The sequence below is a fragment of the Amblyraja radiata genome, unplaced genomic scaffold (assembly GCF_010909765.2).
Source record: "Amblyraja radiata isolate CabotCenter1 unplaced genomic scaffold, sAmbRad1.1.pri scaffold_837_ctg1, whole genome shotgun sequence".
Taxonomy (NCBI): domain Eukaryota; kingdom Metazoa; phylum Chordata; class Chondrichthyes; order Rajiformes; family Rajidae; genus Amblyraja; species Amblyraja radiata.
In genome coordinates this window covers 37,571-49,703 of record NW_022630841.1, presented here as the reverse complement: position 1 = coordinate 49,703, position 12,133 = coordinate 37,571, and the positions used below count along the sequence as shown (strand labels likewise).

The window sequence follows — 12,133 nt, the reverse complement described above, 5'->3', positions numbered from 1 at the left end:
GGCTGTGTGTGTTTCTGTCTGTGTGTGTGTGTGTCTCTATGTATGTGTGTGTCTGTCTGTGTGTGTGTCTCTATGTATGTGTGTGTCTCTCTCTATGTGTGTGTCTGTCTGTGTGTGTGTCTCTATGTATGTGTGTGTCTCTCTCTATGTGTGTGGCTGTGTGTGTTTCTGTCTGTCTATGTGTGTCTGTGTTTCTCTATGTGTTTGTGCGTCTCTATGTGTGTGTGTCTCTCTCTATGTGTGTGTGTGTGTGTGTCTCTCTCTATGTGTGTGTGTGTGTCTGTGTCTGTGAGTGTGTCTGTCTGTGTGTGTTTGTGTGTGTGTCTCTCTATGTGTGTGTCTGTATGTATGTCTGTATGTGTGTGTGTGTCTGTGTGTTTCTATGTGTGTGTGTGTGTTTCTATGTGTGTGTGTGTCTACGTGTGTGTGTCTCTCTCTATGTGTGTGTCTGTGTGTGTGTGTCTGTGTGTGTGTGTGTGTCTCCATGTGTGTGTGTGTGTGTGTGTGTGTCTGTGTGTCTCCATGTGTGTGTGTGTCTCTCTCTATCTGTGTGTCCCCCTTTTGTGTGTCTGAATGTGTGTGTGTGTGTGTGTGTCTACGTGTGTGTGTGTCTCTCTATGTGTGTGTGTGTGTCTCTACGTGTGTGTGTGTGTGTGTGTGTCTGTATGTGTGTGTGTGTGTCTCTGTGTGTGTGTGTTTCTATGCGTGTGTGTGTGTGTTTCTATGTGTGTGTGTGTGTGTGTGTCTGTGTGTGTGTGTCTGTGTCTGTGTGTGTGTGTCTCTCCATGTGTGTGTGTGTGTCACTACGTGTGTGTGTGTGTGTGTGAGTGTGTGTGTGTCTGTGTGTGTGGCTCCATGTGTGTGTGTGTGTCTCCATGTGTGTTTCTCCATGTGTGTGTCTCCATGTGTGTGTGTGTGTCTCTACGTGTGTGTGTGAGTGTGTGTAGACGGGGCTCTCCGTGAACAGGAGCCGCTTGAAGCTTTTTCTCCCGCAGTTTGTGTGGAAGTTTAGATCAAAGTTTGTGTCTCGGGTCTGATTCAGTTTACGTTGAGTTTCGTTTAATTCAGTTTAAGTACGTTTTTAGTTTCAGTTTGTTTAGCGTTGAAGTTTAATTTAAGTTAAGTTGAGTCTAGTTTGAGTTTCCATTTGAACTTTTAGTGTTAGCTTGCCTCTCTCAATAGGCAATAGACAATAGGTGCAGGAGGAGGCCATTCGGCCCTTCGAGCCAGCACCGCCTCTTAAATATAGCCAATGAACTGTGGCCTCAACTACCTTCTGTGGCAGAGAATTCCACAGATTCACCACTCTCTGTGTGTGAAAAAAAAAATGTTTTTCTCATCTCGGTCCTAAAAGACTTCCCCCTTATCCTTAAACTGTGACCCCTTGTTCTGGACTTCCCCAACATCAGGAACAATCTTCCTGCATCTAGCCTGTCCAACCGCTTAAGAATTTTGTAAGTTTCTATAAGATCCCCCCTCAATCTTCTAAATTCTAGCGAGTACAAGCCGAGTCTATCCTGTCTTTCTTCATATGAAAGTCCTGACATCCCAGGAATCAGTCTGGTGAACCTTCTCTGTACTCCCTCTATGGCAAGAATGTCTTTCCTCAGAAGGATGATGTCTTTCCTCAGATCGGCTTGTACTCGCTAGAATTTAGAAGATTGAGGGGGGGATCTTATAGAAACTTACAAAATTCTTAAGGGGTTGGACAGGCTAGATGCAGGAAGATTGTTCCCGATGTTGGGGAAGTCCAGGACAAGGGGTCACACAGTTTGAGCCAGCTCCGCCATTCAATGTGATCACGGCTGATCATCCCCAATCAGTAACCCCGTTCCTGCCTTCTCCTCATATCCTCATATTTCATAGCAAAAGGATTTGAGTATAGGAGCAGGGAGGTTCTACTGCAGTTGTACAGGGTCTTGGTGAGACCACACCTGGAGTATTGTGTACAGTTTTGGTCTCCTAATCTGAGGAAAGACATTCTTGCCATAGAGGGAGTACAGAGAAGGTTCACCAGACTGATTCCTGGGATGTCAGGACTTTCATATGAAGAAAGACTGGATAGACACGGCTTGTACTCGCTAGAATTTAGAAGATCGAGGGGGGGATCTTATAGAAACTTACAAAATTCTTAAGGGGTTGGACAGGCTAGATGCAGGAAGATTGTTCCCGATGTTGGGGAAGTCCAGAACAAGGGGTCACACAATTTAAGGATAAGGGGGAAATCTTTTAGGACCGAGATGAGGAAAACATTTTTTATTCACACACAGAGAGTGGTGAATCTGTGGAATTCTCTGCCACAGAAGGTAGTTGAGGCCACACAGTTCATTGGCTATATTTAAGAGGGAGTTAGATGTGGCCCTTGTGGCTAAAGGGATCAGGGGGTATGGAGAGAAGGCAGGGGTGGGATACTGAGTTGGATGATCAGCCATGATCATATTGAATGGCGGTGCAGGCTCGAAGGGCCGAATGGCCTCTACTCCTGCACCTATTTTCTATGTTTCTATGTTTCTCTGCACTCCCTCTATGGCAATAATGTATTTCCTCAGATGAGGAGACCAAAACTGGGACTCCCACATCAGTCTGAAGAAGGGTCTCGACCCGAAACGTCGCCCATTCCTTCTCTCCAGAGATGCTGCCTGTCCCGCTGAGTTACTCCAGCATTTTGTGTGTATCTAGCATGGATTAAACCGATACTCTTGTATTTCAGCTGTACTAGGCGACAAGCCCTCAAACCATATCACTGCCTCCTGTTGTCAGGGATTCCAAAAAGTCATCGAACGTGATATTTGTCTGGTTATTAAGTACAACCGGGTCTCAACCTGTGGAAACCGAAAACCAGCTTTGCTGTGAGTATCTCCGCCACAATTTACACGAAAATTGAAGAAAGGGTCTCGACCCGAAACGTCGCCCATTCCTTCTCTCCAGAGATGCTGCCTGTCCCGCTGAGTTACTCCAGCATTTTGTGTCACTAGAATTTAGAAGACTCGCTAGAATTTAGAAGATTGAGGGGGGATCTTATAGAAACTTACAAAATTCTTAAGGGATTGGACAGGAAGATTGTTCCCGATGTTGGGGAAGTCCAGGACAAGGGGCCACACACACAGTTTAAGGATAAGGGGGAAATCTTTTAGGACGGAGATGAGAAAAACATTTTTTTTCACACACAGAGAGTGGTGAATCTGTGGAATTCTCTGCCACAGAAGGTAGTTGAGGCCACACAGTTCATTGGCTATATTTAAGAGGGAGTTAATAATAATAATAATAATAATGGATGGGATTTATATAGCGCCTTTCTAATACTCAAGGCGCTTTACATCGCATTATTCATTCACTCCTCAGTCACACTCGGTGGTGGTAAGCTACTTCTCTAGCTACCCTGGGGCAGACTGACGGAAGCGTGGCTGCCAATCTGCGCCTACGGCCCCTCCGACCACCACCAATCACTCACACACATTCACACACATTCACACACAGGCAAGGGTGGGTGAAGTGTCTTGCCCAAGGACACAACGACAGTATGCACTCCAAGCGGGATTCGAACCGGCCACCTTCCGGTCGCCAGCCGAACACTTAGCCCATTGTGCCATCTGTCGTCCCAAGATGTTAGATGTGGACCTTGTGGCTAAAGGGATCAGGGGGTATGGAGAGAAGGCAGGGATGGGATACTGAGTTGGATGATCAGCCATGATCACATTGAATGGCGGTGCAGGCTCGAAGGGCCGAATGGCCTCTACACCTGCACCTATTGTCTATGTTTCTATGTGTCTATCTGTGGTTTAAACCAGCGTCTGCTGTTTTAGTTTAGTTTAGAGATACTGCACGGAAACAGGCCCTTCGGCCCACCGAGTCCGTGCCGACCAGCGATCCCCGCACACGCTAACACCATCCTACACCAACCAGGGACAATTTTTGCATTTGCGCCAAGCCAATTAACCTACAAACCCGCACGTCTTTGGAGTGTGGGAGGAAACCGAAGACCTCGGAGAAAACCCACGCAGGTCACGGGGAGAACGTGCAAACTCCGTACAGACAGCACCCGTAGTCGGGATCGAACCCGGGTCTCCGGGGCTGCATTCGCCGTAAGGCAGCGACTCTACCGCTGCGCCACCGTGACCGTTCTATCTTGCGTGTAAATAACTTGGACATAAATGTGGACAGGTCGGTCATGAGGAATACGAGCAGAATTAGGCCATTCGGCCCATCTAGTCCACTCCACCATTCAATCATGGCTGATCTATCTCTCCCTCCTAACCCCATTCTCCTGCCTTCTCCCCATAACCCCCTGACACCCGCACTAATCAAGAATCTATCTATCTCTGCCTTAAAAATATCCACTGACTTGTGGCCTCCACAGCCGTCTGTGGCAACGAATCCCACAGATTCACCACCCTCTGGCTGAAGAAATTCCTCCTCATCTCCTTCCTAAAGGAACGTCCTTTAATTCTGAGGCTGTGCCCTCTGGTCCTAGACTCTAGACTCTCCCACTAGTGGAAACATCCTCTCCACGTCCACCCTATCCGGGCCTTTCACTATTCGGTGAAGTTTCAATGAGGTGCCCGCTCATCCTTCTAAACTCCAGCGAGTACAGGCCCAGCGCCGACAAACGCTCATCGTACGTTAACCCACTCATTCCTGGGATCGTTTGCGTAAAACCTCCTCTGGAGATCCTCCTCTCCAGAGCCGGCACATCCTTCCTCAGATGCGGGGCCCAGAATTGCTCACAATAGTCCAAATGTGGTCTGACCAGCGCCTTGTATAACAGCGTTACTTCCCCGTTTGTGAATCCTAGCCCTCTCGGAATGTGTGTGCAGTTTTGGTCTCCAAATTTGAGGAAGGACATTCTTGCTATTGAGGGAGCCCAGCGTAGGCTCTCGAGGTTAATTCCCGGGATGGCGGGACTGTCACATGTTGATAGAATGGAGCGGCTGAGTTTGTGTACTTAGAAGGTTGAGAGGGGATCTTATTGAAACATATAAGATTATTAAGGTACACAGAATTGCTGGAGAAACTCAGCGGGTGCAGCAGCATCTATGGAGCGAAGGAAATAGGTGACGTTTCGGGCCGAAACCCTTCTTCAGACTGATGGGGGGTGGGGGAAAGAAAGAAGGAAAAGGGGAGGAGAAGGAGGAGCCCGAGGGCGGGCGGATGGGAGGGTGGGAGGAGACAGCTAGAGGGTGAAGGAAGGGGAGGAGACAGCAAGGGCTAGCAAAATTGGGAGAATTCAATGTTAATGCCATCCGGACGCAAGGTCCCCAGACGGAATATGAGGTGCTGTTCCTCCAATTTCCGCTGTTGCTCACTCTGGCAATGGAGGAGACCCAGGACAGAGAGGTCGGATTGGGAATGGGAGGGGGAGTTGAAGTGCTGAGCCACCGGGAGGTCAGGTTGGTTATTGCGGACTGAGCGGAGGTGTTCGGCGAAACGATCGCCCAACCTACGCTTGGTCTCCCCGATGTAAATCAGCTGACATCTAGAGCAGCGGATGCAGTAGATGAGGTTGGAGGAGATACAGGTGAACCTTTGTCGCACCTGGAACGACTGCTTGGGTCCTTGAATGGAGTCGGGGGGGAGGTGAAGGGACAGGTGTTGCATTTCTTGCGGTTGCAACGGAAAGTGCCCGGGGAGGGGGTGGTGCGGGAGGGAAGGGAAGAATTGACGAGGGAGTTGCGGAGGGAGCGGTCTTTGCGGAAGGCAGACATGGGGGGAGATAGGAAGATGTGGCGAGTGGTGGGGTCACGTTGGAGGTGGCGGAAATGGCGGAGGATTATGTGTTGTATTTGCCGGCTGGTGGGGTGAAAGGTGAGGACCAGAGGGACTCTGCCCTTGTTGCGAGTGCGGGGATGGGGAGAGAGAGCAGTGTTACGGGGTATGGATGAGACCCTGGTGCGAGCTTCATCTATGGTGGCGGAGGGGAATCCCCGTTCCCTGAAGAACGAGGACATTTCCGATGCCCTGGTATGGAATGTCTCATCCTGGGAACAGATGCGGCGTAGGCGGAGGAATTGGGAGTAGGGGATGGAGTCTTTACAGGGGGCAGGGTGGGAAGACGTGTAGTCCAGATAGCCATGTGAGTCAGTGGGTTTGTAATGTATGTCGGTCAGGAGTCTGTCCCCTGCGATGGAGATGGTGAGGTCAAGGAATGGTAGGGAAGTGTTTGGACACGCTAGAGGCAGGAAACATGTTCCCGATGTTGGGGGAGTCCAGAACCAGGGGCCACACACACACACACAGTTTAAGAATAAGGTGTCTGACTTCAGTCTGAGGAAGGGTCTGGACCCGAAACGTCGCCCATTCCTTCTCTGCAGTGATGCCGCCTGTCCCGCTGAGTTACTCCAGCATTTTGTGTCAACCTACAATCCTGTACGTCTTTGGAGTGCGTGGTGTTAATGTGTGCGGCGATCGCTGGCCGGCACGGACCCGGTGGGCCGAAGGGCCTAGTTTCCGCGCTGTATCTCTAAACTAAACAGAACCAAAACCCACGCAGGTCACGGGGAGAACGTGCAAACTCCGCGCAGACAGCGCCCGCGGTCAGGATGGAACACCGGGTCTCCGGCGCTGTGCGGCAGTAACTCTACCCGTGCCATCCTGTGACTCTGATCGTCTCCCCTTTGTTCACGACTCCAGGTTTCACACCAGCAACTTGAAATTCTGTGTTGATCCGAGCAATAGTATCGTGAAGAAAATTAAAAACTTCATCGACATCAAAGGTAAGTCAATAGACAATAGGTACAGGAGTAGAGGCCATTCGGCCCTTCCAGCCAGCACCGCCATTCAATGTGATCATGGCTGATCATCCCCAATCAGTACCCCGTTCCTGCCTTCTCCCCTGACTCCGCTATCTTTAAGAGCCCTATCTAGCTCTCTCTTGAAAGCATCCAGAGAACCGGCCTCCACCGCCCTCTGTGAGGCAGAGAATTCCACAGACTCACAACTCTCTGGGTGAGAAAAAGTGTTTCCTCGTCTCCGTTCTCAATGGCCGACCCCTTATTCTTAAAAGTCTGCCGCTCAGCATGTACCTCTGCAGGAGGTACACCTTCGGCCCAACTTGCCCATGCCGACCAACATGCCCCATCTACGCCAGTCCCACCTGCCTGCGTTTGGCCCGTATCCCTCCAAACCCATCCAAATGCCCTCTAACTGTTGCGATAGTCCCAGCCTCAACTACCTCCTCCGGCAGCTCGTTCCATACACCCACCATGTCAGAATGTTGCCCCTCAGGTTCCTATTAAATCTTTCCCCTCTCCGCTTAAACCTGTGTCCTTTGGTCCTTGAATCTGCTACTCTGCATTCACCCTGTCTACCCCCACCCCCCCCTCATGATCGTATGCATCTCTATATGGGGGGGGGGATGAGGGAGGGGCACGCTGTGGGGAGGGGGGGTGAGGGAGGGGCGCGCTGTGGGGAGGGGCGGGGGGGTGAGGGAGGGGCGGGGGTGAGGGAGGTGCGGGGGATACAGGGTTTGTTGGTTGTGGTCCAGACTTCAGCGGCCAGCCAGAGTTGACTTTTCTCCCAACATATTGCAGGAAAATGCAAGAGAAGAGCAAAGATGCCTTCGGCAAGAGCGAGAGTGGGATCTCCACCCGTTGGAGGGTCAACCTCAACTGAGAAGAACCACGTAACCAAGGAAACGGCCGCCAAGATCGCACGCTCCATTGCTCCCACCACCACTGACCTTCCCAACATGGCCGTTCATTCCATTGCTCCCACCACCACTGACCTTCCCAACATGGCCGTTCATTCCATTGCTCCCACCACCACTGACCTTCCCAACATGGCCGTTCATTCTATTGCTCCCACCACCACTGACCTTCCCAACATGGTGGGTCATTCCATTGCTCCTACCACCACTGACCTTCCCAACATGGTGAGTCATTCCATTGCTCCTACCACCACTGACCTTCCCAACATGGTTGGTCATTCCATTGATCTTTCCACCACTGACCTTCTCAATATGGCCATTGTTGATCAGCCCACTACTGACCTTCCCAACATGGCCGTTCATTCCATTGCTCCCACCACCACTGACCTTCCCAACATGGTGGGTCATTCCATTGCTCCCACCACCACTGACCTTCCCAAGATGGTTGGTCATTCCATTGATCTTTCCACCACTGACCTTCCCAACATGGTGGGTCATTCCATTGCTCCCACCACCACTGACCTTCCCAACATGGTTGGTCATTCCATTGCTCCCACCACCACTGACCTTCCCAACATGGTTGGTCATTCCATTGATCTTTCCACCACTGACCTTCTCAATATGGCCATTGTTGATCAGCCCACTACTGACCTTCCCAGCATGGCCATTCATTCCATTGCTCCCACCACCACTGACCTTCCCAACATGGTGGGTCATTCCATTGCTCCCACCACCACTGACCTTCCCAAGATGGTTGGTCATTCCATTGCTCCCACCACCACTGACCTTCCCAACATGGTTGGTCATTCCATTGACCTTTCCACCACTGACCTTCTCAATATGGCCATTGTTGATCAGCCCACTACTGACCTTCCCAACATGGCCGTTCATTCCATTGCTCCCACCACCACTGACCTTCCCAACATGGTGGGTCATTCCATTGCTCCCACCACCACTGACCTTCCCAAGATGGTTGGTCATTCCATTGCTCCCACCACGGCTGACCTTCCCAACATGGCCGTTCACTCCATTGCTCACACCACCACTGACCTTCCCAACATGGCCGTTCATTCCATTGCTCCTACCACCCCTGACCTTCCCAACATAGCTGGCCATTCCACTCAAGATCCTCGTGCAACAGCCCTTCCAAGCGTGGCGGGCCATTCAACCACTGCCCTTCCCAAGATGGCTGCCCACTCAACAGACGTGCCTTCGTCCGTGGATCAGGAGAAGGGAGAAAGTCCTGGAAAATCAGGTTCGAACCATGGAGCAGAATGTGGCCATTGGAGGCGTAGGGGGGCAGTTGTACAGATAGACCTCATTCATGCCACTGAGACCAGGTCATGAGCTCAGGCCATGCTTTGACCCTACTGAAGGCTGTTTGATGGGATCTGAGTTGGGTCTGTTGTCCCTGGAAGGTAGGGGGTGGAGAGGGGCCCCTGGTTGATGTACACAAGTTGGAGGCGTGTAGACGCAGGCAAACGTTCCCCAGTGTCAGAGGTAGATGACACAAATACAGAGTAGTATATGGGTGGTCACAGCGGTAGTCGCTGCCTTACAGCGAAAGCAGCGCCGGAGACCCGGGTTCGATCCCGACTACGGGCGCTGTCTGTACGGAGTTTGGACGTTCTCACCGTGAACTGTGCGTGGGTTTTCTCCGGGTGCTCCGGTTTCCTCCCACACTCCAAAGACGTGCAGGTTTGTAGGTTAATTGGCTTGGTCTAAATGTAAACATTGTCCCTAGTGGGTGTAGGATGGTGTTAGTGGCGCGGGGATCGCTGGTCGGTGGGCCGAAGGGCCAGTTAACGCTCTGAACCTCTCAACTAAACGCACATGATGGGCCGAAGGGCCTGTGCTATGAATCTCCTGCATTGGAGGTGGAGGAGGAGGTGTTGTGTGGGATAGTTCCGGCTCAGAGCGGTGGGGCTGAATGGCCTATGCTGATCACCGTTGTTCGTTCCCGGTGTTGCAGGAGGTAGGGGTGAGCGGCCCACCGTCACGCCGGCCCCCCATCGGCAGGATCCCCATGTCGACAAGCCCTCGGCCACCGGCCCGACGATCGGCAACTACCTGGCAGCAATGGCGGCGGTAATGTGCGGAGCGATCGTGGCGGTCCTGGTGTACTCCAAGTTACGCAGGAGAGGCAAGTCTCATCTCCCACCCCCCTCACTTTCCCCCGCTATTCTCCTGCTGCTCCCCAAACATTCTCCCGACACGCTTGCTGCCTTCAGTTTGGGATAATGACAACAAATAACACTCCCCCCCCCCCCCCCACCCAATTGTTTTATTTCAGGATACAGGGGAGAGGTCAAGGCCATCGAGAATGAAGCACCCGCAGAATCCATCCCCTTGGTTTGATGTTCGCTCTGGGAGATTCCCACTAGCCGGATGGAGATCGGGACCGCTAAACTCACAAGCAGCGAGTGGCAACGTTGAATGGTGGGCGCGGGGCACGGTTTACTGTCGGGTTGCGTGTTACAATGTGGTTCCCCCACCTTACTGCCATTCCCTCCCCTCCCCCTCCCCCTCCCACTCCCCCTGGGAATGCGAGTGTTTAGACACAAAGTTCACACGTTGTAGAACAAGCAGAATTAGGCCATTCGGCCCATCGAGTCTACTCTGCCATACTCGATCCTGGCTGATCTAACTCTCCCTCCTAACCCCACTCTCCCCGTAACCCCTGACACCCGCACTAATCAAGAATCTATCAATCTGTGCCTTAAAAATATCCACTTACCTGGCCTCCACAGCCGTCTGTGGCAAAGAATCACACAGATTCTACATAGCTTTAGTGTCCACAAGTGATAGGAGCAGCACTAGGCCATTCAGCCCATCAAGTCTACTCCGCCATTCAATCATGGCTGATCTATCTCTCTCCCCTAACCTCATTCTCCTGCCTTCTCCCCATAACCACTGACACTAATCAAGAATCTATCTATCTCTGCCTTAAAAATATCCACTGACTTGTGGCCTCCACAGCCTTCTGTGGCAAAGAATTCCACCCTCTTACCAAAGAAATTCCTTCTCGTCTCCTTCCTAAAAGAACGTCTTTTAATTCTGGGGCTGCGACCAACTGTCAGGTGCTGGGATACGGGTCCACAAAGATGAAGGATGGAGTGACTGAGATGTGCAAAAAAAAGTATAAGTTCAAACAAAATCTGTAGACATTTTTTTAAAAAATCATAAAATGCTGGAAAAACCTTGCTGGTTGAACAGTGTCTGTGGAGAGAGAAACAGAGGTAACGTTCCGGGGTGGTCGAGCCATACAGTGTGGAAACAGGCCCTTTGTCCCAACCTGCCCACGCCGACCAACATGCCCCATCTACACTAGTCCCACCTGCCTGCGTCTGTGGCCCATATCAAGACGCAGGTGAGCCTTGAGCTCAGGAACGCCCTGTACGCCTAGATTAGTTATTTTCCCCGCTCGTCAGTGATCAGGCCATGGATCAGTCCTCCCACAGCTCAGGGCCATTTCCCAATCTTCCAACCTACCCCCTTCGCACTTTAAAAAAAAAAACTACCTGCACTTTCATTGCAGTTTTTACTCCATTCTAATGTACTAGTGCAGTGGTTCTCAAATGGGGGTACGCGTACCCCTGGGGGTACGTGAAGGCACTCCAGGGGGTACGTGAGATTTTAAAATATAGGCCTACATATATTTAAAAAGTAGCATCCATGCAAAAATCCTTGGCACAGTGCTTCTGTTTTAAGTCTTTTTTTTTCAACCAAAATGCTTTGCGCTGGTTAGGGGGTACTTGGCTGAAAAAATATTTCACAGGGGGTACATCATAATCAGATGATTTGACTGGAACACAAAAAAAGCTGGAGTATCTCAGCGGGTCAGGCAGCATCGCTGGAGAAAAGGAACAGGTGACGTTTCGGGTAGAGACCCTCCTCAGACCTGAAGACCTGAAACGTCACCCCTTCCTTCTCTCCGACTGACCGACCCGCTGAGTTACTCCAGCTTTTTGTGTCTATCTTCGGTTTAAACCAGCATCTGCAGTTCCTTCCTACACATGTGTTTAAGATTTGTACTGAGAATGGAAAAATAAAATGTTTTACTTACAGCTGCATAATAGACCTGTAAATGCAATAACACACTGATAATATCTATCTATCTATATAATATTAAAACTCTGTGGCTGCTGGCTGGCTGGCTGTGTTTCTGCCTGACTTGTGGTTGCCAGCCTGTGGGTGCCAGCCTTTGATTCGTTGCTACGCCAACACCAGACCCACAAACGCCCAGATTTTTTCCATTTCGGTAGAGATTTCATTTTTCAATCCAAGTATCCACTCCTGATTCAATTTCGTCGTGTTTATGTACCCATTTTTAATAAAATCCTTCTCCCCACCCCTCCCAACTCACTCATTTTGTCGCCTCCTGCTGGCCAGCGACCATAACGGCTGCAGGCGCCCGCATCTTGCCTCAAAGATGCCAATTAAAAACAGCCGCACTGCTGATTCCTGAGCCGTTTGAGTTGGAGGACCACG

General features: G+C 50.9%; 1 protein-coding gene across 1 annotated transcript; it reads left to right on the top strand.

The window, feature by feature from the left end:
* The first annotated feature begins 946 nt into the window (after nt 1-946).
* On the top strand, nt 947-10,469 carry LOC116970395 (proteoglycan 4-like). Its single transcript, XM_033017051.1, has 6 exons — nt 947-1,073; nt 2,711-2,849; nt 6,628-6,710; nt 7,527-8,897; nt 9,615-9,785; nt 9,936-10,469. Exons 4-6 carry the CDS (start codon nt 7,550-7,552, stop codon nt 9,998-10,000), a joined length of 1,584 nt encoding a protein of 527 aa, XP_032872942.1. The 5' UTR covers nt 947-1,073; nt 2,711-2,849; nt 6,628-6,710; nt 7,527-7,549; the 3' UTR covers nt 10,001-10,469.
* The last annotated feature ends 1,664 nt before the right edge of the window (nt 10,470-12,133 follow it).